Raw genomic sequence first — 13,106 nt, 5'->3', positions numbered from 1 at the left:
CGGTGCTGCTATTTCAGAAGCAAACCAGAGAAACCGCAGCTGCGGGCCTCCTCCAGGCTGGGGCAGCCCTGGGGGGCCCGGGGGTGCCCGGCGGGTCTGGGGACCCTGCTCTGAGAGCCGCTCTGTTCTCGGAGGTGCAGGTGGGCCCTCACCTGGGATGGTGACCTGAATGATGTCCAGGTCCTCTGGCTCAATCTTGATTGGTCTCAGCCCACCCAGCTCCCCGGAGGTTCCTGCCAGAAGGAAATGAGCGTCAAGGTCAAGCCTGGGCACACGCTTCTTGGCCGGAGAGGGCGACTCGTTCCAAAACATCGCTAGTGACTGGTGGGTGGGTCTCCAGGAAGGGTCCCGTGGGCCCCAAAGCCGCGGCCCGAGCCAGGGCCAGAGGGCCGGGCAGGCCCTCGGGGGGGGGCAGCAAGCCCGTCCCGGGGCCTCCCATTTATAGACCTGGCAGGGCAGGCTCATCCATGGACATGGTGGGAATTACCCGAGGAGATCCCGGGTCGGCTGACCACTCCCCTAGCCCCACCCATGCCTCCCGGGCCCAGGGAGCGCCCAGCGTGCTCTGTGCCTCAGGGGTGTGAGGTCAGGGAGAAGAAGGGACAGAGGACTCCACTAGCACCCCAGGCTCACGGTCGGGGCCGGCCTCCCCCAGGGGCCCCTGACCCAGGGCGGGGCCCCTGACCCAGGGCATGGCCCGGATCCTCCTCACCTGGCCCGCAGTCCTCAGAGACGCTGCCCTTGTCTGACCTGCGGGAAGGACACGGCCTCAGCCCCAGCCCCAGCCCCGCCCTCTCCGGGTGAGGTCAGGGGCCCGGGGCAGCTGCCCAAGCCAGAATCCCACCTGACTGCACCCGCCCTGGATCCCCCACACTTGCCCCCGGTGAAAACCCCAGGGTCTGGCCAGGGTCTGAGAAGGGAGACCTGGAGAGCGAGGCCGGGCAGGGCCCCTGGGACGGAATGATCCGGCAAACTCCCTTCTTCCCCTCACGGAGCACCGCGGGGGGGGAGGCCCGGCTGGACGTGGGGATTCGGGGCTAATGGCCCACCCCTGGCCGCCAGGAGTGCGTGGCCTGGGGACGGGCGCTGGTGGACGGCGGCCAGGCCTGTGCTGGGTGCAGGGCCCGCTGGGCACCCAGGAGGCGCCTGACCTCGTCCGCTGGCTCACAGAGGGAGGAGGCAGCACCCAGGACGCACCCCAAGGTCAGCGGCCAGGGGTTCTCGAGGTGGAGGGAAGGGGGAGGGTCCCTGTTCTCCTGCGTGCAGGGGTCTGCACGTGTCTGTGATGAGGGGGACGTGGGTGTGTGTACGCAATGAGGCATGTGTGCAAGTATGTGTGTGATGAGGTGTGCACATGCCATGTGGTGTGTGTCTGTGCATAATGTGCGTGTGCATGTGCAGGGTGGGGGTGGAGGGCGGGGGGAGCAGGGCCCTGTGCCCCGCCCTATGTCTCGCCGCCTCCTACCCGCGGGGAGCACTGCGGGCACCGGCCCCGCCCCGCTCGGGGGGCCACGTGGGAGCTGGGGCCCTCACCGGGAGGTCCTGGCCAGGTCCAGGGCGGCGGCGTCCTCTGGTGGGCTGGCTGGCTCCAGCTTCGTGGGGTCTTTGGTAAACTTGTTCCCTGGGTGGCGAGACGGGAAGAGGGGTCAAACGCAGGCTCTCTGGTCAGGGGTCACCTGGGTGGCGCCTCTGCCCTCCTCATGGGCTCTGTCCAGCTGCCAGCAGCCCTGGCCAGGCCCGGGAGAGCAATGCCTCCCCTGGAAGAAGGTGCCGGGCCTGGGAGGAGGGAGGGTGGGGGCAGGGGGAAGGCGCAAGCAGGCAGAAATGGCCTTGAACAGTGCAGCTGGGGAAAGAGCCCACCCCACCTCCCCCAAGGCTGTAGACCATTCTCTCCATTTATCCCAGGAACCGAAGAGAGGTGCTCATCACCCCCATTTCACAGATGGGGAACTGAGGCCCCAGGACCCTACTCAGAGTCACGAGGCGGCCGGGGCAGGGCCAGCACGGGGCCCAGATAGCCTCTGGGCTGCACCCTGCTGAGAGCGGACGGCGCCCTGGGCAGGGCTGGCCGCAGTGGGCGCAGGCCGGCAGGGGCTCCCCTCGGCAGTGAGGCTGAGAAGAGCCGCCTCCCGGGCCCGGACGGGAAGCTGCTGGAGAGCAGGCCTGCGGGCGCTCAGCTGCTGGAGCTTCAGTTCCCTGCGCCCAGGGCAGCCCCAGGCGTGGCTCACGGTACCCCCCAGGAGCAGAGGGAAGAGTGGAGCTGCCCCCCCAGCACCCAGGCCGCAAGCTGGTGCGGGCCACACCCTCCCAGCCAGCCGGCCCCAGGAAGGGACTCAGGGCAGGGCTGAGTGTGACGCAGCTCGAGCCCGCTCAGGGGCATCAGCTCCCAGGCTTCCGACGCGCCCGCACGTACCTGTGAAAATCCGCTCATCGAACATCCTGGGGAGAGAGGAGACCGGGATGAGAACTGCAGTCGGGCCCGGCTCGGGCCTCCTGCCCCCCAGCTCCAGCCCCCAGTGCAGTGCCGTGCTGGCCACGAGGGGCACCCCCAAATCGTTTCTCCATGGCCAGGCAAGGCTGGGCCAGCACCCGGGCAGCCCTGGAGGGTCTGACCTGGTCACGCAGGCACCCCCGGGGCCTCCTCCACCCCGAGCTCTCCTTGACCACAGCGGACCCCTGGGAGGGACCCACCGGCCCCCCCCGGAAGCTTTCACCGGGAGCCAGGGTAAGGATTTCCCCTGTTCCAAGAAGCCTCCTGTAGGTCACGGCCGTGCAGGAGGATACCGGGGACCCTTCACGTGGTCTCAGAAGCCCAGGGGCCCCAGCAGGGACAGTCACCCCTTCCCTGGGGGAGGGTGGGGCATGGAGGGCTGGGGTGAGACGGCCAGGAGGCTCTCCAGGTGAAGGTGAAGGTGCAGGGGTGGGGGCGGGGGCCAGGCTAGGGTCCATGGAGTCACCAGGTAGGAGACCGGAAGTTCTGGAGTCAAGGTCAGTGCGAGTCAATTTCTTTGAAATTGAACAAATGAATGTTAAACCTACAAATTGTTAATATCAGACCCAAAAAACCATGCTAAGTGAAAGAAACCCGACACGAAGTGCGACATGCTGTGTGGTTCCACTGATATAAAACGTAAACATAAACCAATTCACAAAGGTGAAGTTAGATCAGTGGTTTACATGGGTCTGGGGAAGGACCTAAGGGGGGAGCAGTGTTTTTCTTTTTGGAGTAATGAAATTGTTCTAACATTTTTTTGTGGTGATGAATGCACAACACTGTGATTATACTAAAAGCCATTGATTATATACTTCGGATAGATAGTACCATATCTGAACCTATCTCAATAAAAACTGCTTAATAAATAAATGTGTACAAATAGCCAGAAATAGCAGCTATGTATAGCGGGGGAAGCATAGTGAGATCGAGGGGTGGAGAATTTTGTTATTTTTTTTTATTATTATTTTTTTATTATTGAAATAATGAAAACGCTCTAATGATGACTGAGGTGATGAATGCAACAACTACATGATCATACTAAATACCACTGATATACACTTTGGATGAACCATATGTTTTATTAATATGTATCAGTAAAACTGATTTGTAAAAAAGAAAAAAAGGCCCGTGAGGGTGGGGCTGCTGCGCCTCCTGTTTGCCCCGGCGCCCCCAGGCGGTGCCCGGCAGGTCTGGGAGGAAAGCCTGGTGCCTGGAGAGGCTGGACGAGGGGACAGGGGCTGGGTCAAACAAAGGAAAGGGCCCGATCGGCCAGGCACCACCCAAGGGGGCCAGCGGCCCCTGCAGCTCGGCGGCGTGGCTCCCAGTCCGCATTCGGAGCCGCCCCCTCCTCCTCGCGGGGCCCGGGGCCAGGCTGGGTCCTGGAAGGCTCCCTGAGGCCCCCACACACGTGGGTCCCACGGGGCCAGCCCCTCCGTGAATGGCCTTGTTAGTTACAGGCTGATTTGTCAGGAAGCACTGGAGAGGAGGGATGGAGGCTGCACCCGGGGCCCCCGCAGCTCGCTGGGTGGGGTGGGGGCTGGGGGCCCCCCACAGCTCGCTGGGTGGGGTGGGGGCCGGGGGGGCCCCGCAGCTCGCTGGGTGGGATGGGGGCTGGGGGGTCCCCGCAGCTCACTGGGTGGGATGGGGGCCGGGGTGTCCCCGCAGCTCGCTGGGTGGGGTGGGGCCCGGGGGTCGCTCGCAGCTCGCTGGGTGGGGTGGGGGCTGGGGGCCCCCGCAGCTCGCTGGGTGGGGTGGGGGCTGGGGGCAGATGGCAGGCAAGGGGGGATGCGGCTCCGGGCCCTGGCCGACGGCCTCGCCGGCTGCCCGTCTAAACGATGGCGTCGGACAGGGGCGGCCGCCGGGGCTTCTGGAGCCCCCTCCAGGCACGGCTTCCCCTCGCCTCTCCCGGAGTCCTGCCCTCGGGAGGTGAACTCAGTTCCTCCTGCTCTGAGGGTGTGGCGGCCAGGCCTGGGCCCAACTCGGGGCACAGAGACCCAGCCACCAGGGAGCAGGGGGCCCCTCTGACCCTGTCCAGGAGCTTCTCCACTGCACCTGACCCCCCGCATCCCAGAGACACAAGCGGTCTCTTGCCTGCTTCCTTAGCCCTCTTTTCTCCTGACACAGAGAGAGGACAAGCTCCTGCTGCTGCCAGGATGAGCTCAAATCCCCATCGAGGCTGGGGGGGAATGTACCCAGCGGGTGGGGAGCAGGCACTCATCGAAGCCCCTTACCAGTCATTTAGTCTCCAGTCAAGGCCATGAGACACAAACAATTATCTGCCTTATTTTACAGTTGAGAAAAGTGAGGCACAGAACAGTCAACTAACGTCTCTAAGGCCACACAGCTAGGAAATGGGAGGGCCAGGATTTGAACCCAAGGCCTCAGAGCTGATGCTCTGAACTACTAACTACTTCTTCCTGAAGGAAGGGAGGTCAAGGCAGATTGCCCTTGCTTATCAAGCACCTGCCACGTGTCAGGTGGGTTGGGTCGACTTCGTTTTATACTGAAAAAAGCCTGGCAGGTGAGCATCACTGTCCCACTTTTAGAGGTGAGGAAACTGAGGCTCACAGGAAAAGCTGCTTGTGCACCCCCGCGGCCTCCAAATGCCGCCTGGCCCCCGGCCCCTCCTCCTCAGGCCCCTCTGCTGATGTTCCTGCTTGTCCTCTCCCCACCCTCTCACACAGGGATCCCCTGGCTTGGCCAGGGCCCCCTGCCCATCTCCAGGTCACTCCCGCCCAGGTGACTGCTTCCCCGCCCACTGCTCGGGTTTTCATCTCCAGCCCAGACCTCGGAGCGCTCCACACCTCGGCTTCTGGAGAACTCCATCTTATCCCAGTGTCCCCAATTTAACATCCCCAAAGAGAAACCCACCGTCCTAAGCCAAGACCTGTTTCCCTCAATCAGAATGTGGGGCCTCCCTGCCTCCTCGCTTCCCTCGCCACCCCCACACTCCATCCCCCAGTACACCCCATTAGCGCATCAGCTCCCCCAAATTCCACCACTTCCCCCCTTGCCCCCATCACCACTCACCTGGATGATGCAAGATCCTTCTGACCACTGCCTCCTCTGCTTGTCTCCTAGAAACTACCGTCCCCAGCGCGCACCTGCTAGCCCCCCTGCAGGTCGGTTCCCACCCTCCCCCAGCACACACCTAACCCCCTGCAGGTCGGTTCCCACCCTCCCCCAGCACACACCTGTTAACACCCCCGCAGAGGCTGGTTCCCACCCTCCCCCAGCCCCCACCTGCTAGCCCCCCCCCCCCCCCCCCGCAGAGGTCAGTTCCCACCCTCCCACTGCGTGCACCTGCTACCCCCCGCAGAGGTCGGTTCCCACCCTCCCCCAGCGCGCACCTGCTACCCCCCGCAGAGGTCGGTCCCCACCCTCCCCCAGCGCGCACCTGCTACCCCCCCCCCCCCGGCAGAGGTCAGTTTCCACCCTCTCCCTGCGTGCACCTGCTAACCCCCCGCAGAGGTCGGTTCCCACCCTCCCCCAGCGCGCACCTGCTACCCCCCGCAGAGGTCAGTCCCCACCCTCCCCCTGTGCGTACCTGCTACCCACCCCACCCCCCGCAGAGGTCAGTTCCCACCCTCCCCCTGTGTGCACCTGCTACCCCCCCCCCGCAGAGGTCAGTTCCCACCCTCCCCCTGCGTGCACCTGCTACCCCCCACAGAGGTCAGTCCCCACCCTCCCCCTGCGCATACCTGCTACCCCCCTGCAGAGGTCAGTTCCCACCCTCCCCCTGCGTGCACCTGCTAACCCCCCGCAGAGGTCGGTTCCCACCCTCCCCTTGCGTGCACCTGCTAACCCCCCCCCCGCAGAGGTCAGTTCCCACCCTCCCCCTGCGTGCACCTGCTACCCCCCGCAGAGGTCGGTTCCCACCCTCCCCCTGCATGCACCTGCTAACCCCGCTGCAGAGGTCGGTTCCCACTGCTCCTAGAAGAGCAATTCCCAGCCCTCAGAGGCCACCCCCCTTCCAGCCCCCTTCCACCGCCCTTCCTGCCTCCTTGGACCATCGGACTTCTGGGCTGACAGCACAGGCCGACCCCTCTGCCCAGACCCTGTGCTCGCCTTCTAGGCAGGGCAGCCCCCTTCTCAACTTCCCAGCTTTGGCTTAAACATCACCTTCTCTCTGAGGCCCCCTGATCACCCTGAACTGGTAGCCCCTCCCCATCTTTCTCTCCCCCTTTTCCCTGTTTTTCTCCTAAGGTCTAAGAAGGCATGGACTCAGCTTGAACAGGCACTGGTTCATCCATTCCACAAATAAGTACTGGGTATCTCCTATATCCCAGGGAATGTTCTGGAGGCTGGGGACTCAGCAATGAACGAGACTCAGTCCTGGCTTCCAGTCTAGTGCAAGAAAGGGGGCAGCAGGTGCGTGAGTCTACGGACACACTCAGCGCAGCCCTCAGAGAGCTGGAGGGGGGCCTGCCTGGCAGGGGTCAGTGCCAATCTGCCTAGAGGCAGGGGGCTGGACGGCGTGGCCCCTGACCAGGCCTCTGTCTCTAACCATTAGGATATAGCATCCCTGGAAGTCCGGGCATTGCCTGGAGACGCTGGCGCTCGCTTGGTGGTGAGTCTGGATAGCTGCGAAGACAGATTCCCACCTGCCAGCACTGGGGAGACCAGACTGGGAATGGGAAGGCACAGGTGCCCCAGGCTTTCCTGGGGCTATGGCTCTGGAGCTCACTGTGCTCTGTCCTCTTCCACCCACCCAAACCTGCTCCAGGGGACACGGCAGCCTTGGTGGGGGAAACCACCAGCCAGAGGGCAGCCCAGTTGTGGCAGGGGGAGGCTGACCCAGCCCCTGCTGAGCCTGGATGGCCCCTCTTGGTGGCAGGTAAGTTCAAAGGTCTCAGGTCTCCTCTTAGTAAGAACTCATCATGGCGGCCTGGAGAGCTGTACCCCAGAAAAACACGTTCTTAATCTTCATCCCCTCCGGCGGGTGTGGACCCCGTGTCCGTAAGACCCTTTGACGAGGTGACTCAGGTTAAGGTGTGGCCCAGCTCGATCAGGAGGGACCTTCACCCTGTCACTGGAGGCCTTCTAAGGCGGCCACAGAGAGAAGCCCCGGGGAGCGGCCGAAGCTGGAAGTCCACGGAACCCGGAAGAGAAAGGAGAAGACATCGCTACGGGAAGGAGAAGCCGAAGAACCCCAGAGCCTGCCCATCAGGCAGATTTCAATCCTGGGTGGAGGCGAGCCTTCTAGCCTCAGACACTGTGAGCCAATAAATTCCTGTTGTTAAGTCGTCCCACTGGGCGGTGTCTGTGTTGGCGGCTACGACACTAAGCCCCTACCGAGCGCCAGCTCAGGGCAGGCCCTTTCATTGCTCAGCGCAGCTCGCGAGGAGCCTGCATTCTCTCCCGGTCCTGTCTGATTCTCTCCGTTACGTTGCAGAACCCCTCCGCTCCACCCCCGCGCCGTCCGTCGCCTTCCCGAGACCCCGCCCTGTCCCTGCTCTCACCCTCTGCCCGGCCCGGACACCCCAATGCCCCGCGCCCAGGTACCCACGTTCCGCCCTGTACCTCTTAATGATGAAGTGGATGCTGTGCCGCTCCTCCAGGATCCGCTTCAGCTTGGGGACCCCGTAAGTGCAGGGGCGCTTGAAGGGGATCTTGTCCGGGATGCCCACTATCTCCACGGCCTCCGGGTCGCAGGCGATCTTCCTGTAGGGGACGGGGACCATGTGGTCCAGGCCCAGGGCTTCGGCTGGAAGGGCAAGGGCAAGGCTGAGCGAGCGTGGGACGGAGGCCGCCGAATGCCCCCGGCCCCAAGATCGTGGCCGGAACTGCCTCCCACCCAGCCCTCACCCCGACACCACCCCAACTAAAACGCCCAGAACGTCTTCAAAAATGCCCGGACGCTCTTGTCTCACCCAGTAACAGCCAAGGTCCAAACCGGGCTGATGAGCCCAATGTGACGTGGAGCCCGTTGCCTCTGACCTCCTGCCCCTCCCTGCACCTTCGCCTGCCCCAGTCGCTCCAGCCTCCTTGTTGCTGCTCTAGCATGCCAGACTCACCCGCCGCAGGGCCTTTGCACTAGCTCCTCCTCCTGCTGGAATCCTCTGCTCTCAGATACCGCCCTCACCCCGCCCGCCCTCCACTCAGCCTCCCTCCGCACCTCCTCCCTTGCCCCCTGCTTTGCTCATCACACAGCGACCGCTACCTAATAGCTTAGACATGAGTATTTTCACACATTGGTTTATGGTTGGGAACAGAAGCGCCACGAGGGCAGGGGCGTTTGGTTCACCGCTGCAGCTCGGGGATTTAGAACAGGGCCTGGCAGCCGGCCCACACCCCACACACGGCTCCTGAGTGAACGCGCATGAAGGAAGGTCCCGGGCTCCAGGGCGACTCTTCTATTTTATTTTTTAAAGATTTATTTTATTTATTTCTCCACCCCCCCCCAGTTGTCTGTTCTCTGTGTCCATTTGCTGTGTGTTCTTCTTTGTCCGCTTCTGTTGTCGTCAGCGGCACGGGAATCTGTGTTTCTTTTTGTTGCGTCATCTTGCTGTGTCAGCTCTCCGTGTGTGCGGCACCATTCCTGGGCAGGCTGCACTTTCTTTCACGCTGGGCGGCTCTCCTTACGGGGCGCACTCCTTGTGTGTGGGGCTCCCCTACGCGGGGGACACCCCTGCGTGGCACGGCACTCCTTGCGCGCATCAGCACTGCGCATGGGCCAGCTCCACACAGGTCAAGGAGGCCCAGGGTTTGAACCGCGGACCTCCCATGTGGTAGACGGACGCCCTAACCACTGGGCCAAGTCCGCTTCCTTCCAGGTCAGCTCTTGACAGGGCGGCTCACCCCCGTTCAGACAGAAACATCCCGAGCTCCGCAGCCAGGCAGGGGTGTCCTTTCCTCCAGGGAGGTGCCGGCACCCCTCTTGTTCTCAGCACCATAAACAAGGCGCCGGCTGAAGGCGAGCGGCTTTGCTGGGCAGTGTAACCAGAGGCTGGGCTCGTGAACTGGCTCGTTCTTCCTCTCCAGATCATTACTGTCGGCCTTGTGTCATTTTTCAGGCATTCACTTACACCCCAGGTCAGTGTTTTCATTCATTCATCAAACAGTTCTTGAGCACCTACTGTCTGCCCAGAGCAGTGCTTGAGACAAAATGGTTGTCATACGTGCCCGTGCTCCAGGTCTCAGGACGTCCACCTGCCCTTCGTCCCTGCGGGAGTGCGGCCGGTGGCCTCGGCACCCATCCTCACTAGCGGGTCCCACGTCCCCGCCGTTCTCCTCCAGCCCGGCCTCGCTCCTCTGGCCACCTCATGGTTTTGTGGCGTCCCTACGAGGACCAGCCCAGAGCTGGACTCCCCTCCAGCCACGCTCCAATCAGGCCAGGCCAGAGCTGTCCGGGACCCCCCCCCCCACCCCGGGCCCCGCGAACACTGTTTTCCTGTTGACTCGGCCCAGGTCTGCGTTGGCGTCTTTGGCAGCCAAATCCCACCGGGAAGTCACACTTAGCTCGTTGTCAAATTAAACCCTCGAAATCTCAACAGCTGTCAAACCATTCCTCCCCAGCCCCCCGCAGCCTCCGGCGTCACCAGCCACCCCGGCCCCCAGCACTTGGGCGATGGGTTCTCCGAGTCACGTGACTCTTCCTTTGGGTTCTTCTGCTTTGCCGGGGCCTGCCTTTCCAGCGGGGATGAGATTCCAGCGACATACGTCGACCCTGCCTGGCCTCCAGGACCCTGCCTCCCGGGAAGCGGAGAAAGGAAGATGGGAGGGGGCCGCCCACAGCAGGGCCTCCGCGCCCCGAGGCCCTCGTCTCCGGGTCCTTCTAGGTGACCTCATCCTCGAGCCTCCTGAGGGCTGGGCTCCGACTCGCCTCGCTCGTTCTCCTCTGCGCCCCCGCCCTGTCGCTGGCCTCCACGCCCCGAGCTGGAGGCTGAGAGGAGGGACCAGAGCAGGCTGCCAACCTACGTCCCCACTCCCGAGGACCCCCCGAGACGCGCCAGGAACGTCCTTCTCCCCAAGGCCGCTCCGCGGCGCCGTGGGAGAGCCCATAGGAAGCCCGAGAGCCCATAGGAAGCCCGAGAGCCCCCTTGAATTTGAATTTGCCTCTGGAGGGCCCGAGGGTTGGTGCTCTGGGATTTGGGAAGAACACAACAGGCCCAAGGCCGAGGGGGGCCAGGCTGCCGGCCAGCTCCTCACCAGCTCCCTCCTGCCCGGGAAGGGGGACACAGGGGTGCAGCCAGGGCTCGGTGGTGCCGGCAGAGGGGAGGAGCAGGTCAGCCAGGCGGCCACACGCAAGGGGCCTGGGGCTTCCCAGACCCTGCGCGGAGGCCTCAGTGCCCCCCCCAATCTGGGGGGTCCAGGGTGCCACACCCATATACCCACAACCCCCAGCCCCGGCTGGCTCAAAGGGCACCCCCTCTAAGAGGCCACCCCACTCTGAGGCACTGACTACTGCAGACTAATGAATAAAACCCGAGGCCACTGTATACAACTATAGGCTACTGGATTCTCTGCAGACAACCGTACACAACCAGAGACTACTGTATATAACCCCAGACCACTGTATACAACTGCAGACTACCGTATACAACCCAGACCACTGTATACAACTGCAGACCACTGTATACAATCAGACTACTGTATGCAACCTCAGACCACTGTATACAAATGCAGGCTACTGTATTCTCCAGACTACTGTACACAACCCCAGACCACTATATACAACTGCAGACTACCATATACAACCCAGACCACTGTATACAACTGCAGACTACTGTATTCTCCAGACTACTGTATACAACCCCAGACTACTGTATACAACTACAGACTACTGTATACTCCACAAACCACCGTATACTATTATAGACAGCTGTGTATTCTGCAGACTACTGTATATAACTGCAGACCCCTGCAGACACAACTCCAGGCACCTGCTGGCAGCTGAGCACCTTGAGACCAGGTCCCCCGTGACACTGCCTGGCACACGGTGGGACTCAAAGCGCACACCTGGTAAGCGAGCGAACCAGTGCGTGTGTGAGAGGACGAGAGGCAGGGGTGGAGGGGAAGAGAGGAGAGAAGGCAGCAAGGTGAGAGGAAGAGGAGGAGCTGGGAGGGAGGTGAGGCCCCGCCCCTCAGTCTGCGGCAAAAACGCTGAGGTCAGGGAGGGGACACGTGACGCCCCCGGCCGCCCAGCAGGTGGCTGCGGACTCCCAGTCCAGTGCTCACTCCTCCCCAAGTCCTCTGGCCCCGGGTCGCCGCAGGCCTGGCCTCTGAGGGGTGTCCCCTTCCTCCCTTCGCTGGGCCCATCACTGCAGAGTGACCCCCAACCCCACCCTGCTGCGCTGTCCACTGTGGGTGCCAAGCTCGCCGCCCCGGGCTGAGGTCTGCTGCGCGCCGGGCTCTGTCCTGTGCGCTGGGACACGAGAGGGCGCGGGAGCAGGCCTGGCCAGCAGCGTCAAGCAACGACGAGAAATGGCGAGGGTGCTTCGGAGCTCCGGGGGGCCCACCCGGCCAGGCAGCCCGAAGGCTTCCCGGAGGAGGCGATCCCGAAGCCGCGTCGTGAAGACCAAGGAGGAGCTTGCCCCCAAGAGGCCCGGGGCGGGGTTCCAGGCAGCGGACCCAGCGCAGGCACAGGCAGCGAGGCAGGAAGCAGCTCAGCGCTGCGGGGAACCCGCCCATGTGTGTGCCGCACCAACGGCGAATCTCTGGGTCCTCTGGGTGGTCCCCCAGATGGGCAGTCAGCCCCCCCCATCCCGGGAGCCGAGGCCTGGGGCTCTGCCATGAGTCCCACCCCCGAAAAATCAGGAAGGGAAATATTGACACAGCCGCCCCCGCCCCAGCCAGGAGGCGCCCGCGCGGGTGACATTTGTGCTGACGGCGCGCGGCTGCCAGCATATGGCCCGCGCCGCCGTGTTAGGGAACACAAGCGACTGCCGCGGAGTGAGCCGCTCGGCACGCTGCGGGGACCACGCCGCGGGCCGCGCCGCCCACTCACCATATCTGCTGTTAAACAGGATCTGCACGCACTCGCGCAGCGTGTTGATGTCCTCGGTTTCCTTGATGAAGGCGTCCCACTTCTCTATCAAAACACAAGAGGCGCGAGTGGGGGGGGGCCCACGGCCCAGGGACGGCCACACTCCCTCCACCGGGCCTGGGGCACCCGGCATCGCCCCCAGAGCCCCAGGGGCCGGCCCGGCCCCCAGCCCCTCCACCCGTCCCCACTGGGACCCGACACCCCGCGCTCCACCGGGAAGCAGCCCTGTGCGAACCCGGGGGGCTCCCAGGGGCTCCCCGCCTGCTCCCTCCTCTTTTCCCAAAGACTCGGCCAAGTTCATTCCTTGGCTGCCTCCGTCCTCCGGGTGCTGTGTCCAGTCCATCCCGGACCCATGCTGCCCCAGGCGGGCAGGAGGCTGGAGAGGGGGCTCCCCCGAGGAAGAAGAGGCCCGTTCTGCACTGGCGGACCTCTCTCGTGCCTTGTTTCTTCGCGGCTTCCCCGGAACCCTCGGCCCTGCTGGCCTCTCAAAAAACCAAGGCCCCTGCCTCAGTTTACCAGTAATAACAACAGGGATGAAAGGACCACTTTAAATTTATTATTTATCCTGCTAAGTAATTTTTATAATTATCCTATTTAATCCTCCATCACAACTTTTAAACATAC

At 63.2% G+C, this 13,106-nt stretch overlaps 1 protein-coding gene across 7 annotated transcripts in view; it reads right to left on the bottom strand.

Moving 5' to 3' along the window:
• Window positions 1-13,106, bottom strand: part of GTF2IRD1 (GTF2I repeat domain containing 1) — a 119,272-nt gene that overhangs the window by 55,692 nt on the left and 50,474 nt on the right. For all 7 annotated transcript variants that reach the window (XM_058285951.2, XM_071211179.1, XM_058285948.2 and 4 more), the window contains exons 8-13: window positions 12,444-12,527; window positions 8,018-8,201; window positions 2,414-2,439; window positions 1,534-1,621; window positions 713-750; window positions 153-233 (exon numbers count right to left, since the gene is read on the bottom strand). In XM_058285951.2, coding sequence (XP_058141934.1) covers window positions 153-233; window positions 713-750; window positions 1,534-1,621; window positions 2,414-2,439; window positions 8,018-8,201; window positions 12,444-12,527 — 501 coding nt within the window. The remainder of the gene's footprint in view (window positions 1-152; window positions 234-712; window positions 751-1,533; window positions 1,622-2,413; window positions 2,440-8,017; window positions 8,202-12,443; window positions 12,528-13,106) is intronic.

This window comes from Dasypus novemcinctus, chromosome 23 (genome assembly GCF_030445035.2).
Source record: "Dasypus novemcinctus isolate mDasNov1 chromosome 23, mDasNov1.1.hap2, whole genome shotgun sequence".
NCBI classification, from domain to species: Eukaryota; Metazoa; Chordata; class Mammalia; order Cingulata; family Dasypodidae; genus Dasypus; species Dasypus novemcinctus.
Note: the sequence above shows the minus strand (reverse complement) of the source record. Positions and strands in the feature narration are given on the sequence as shown.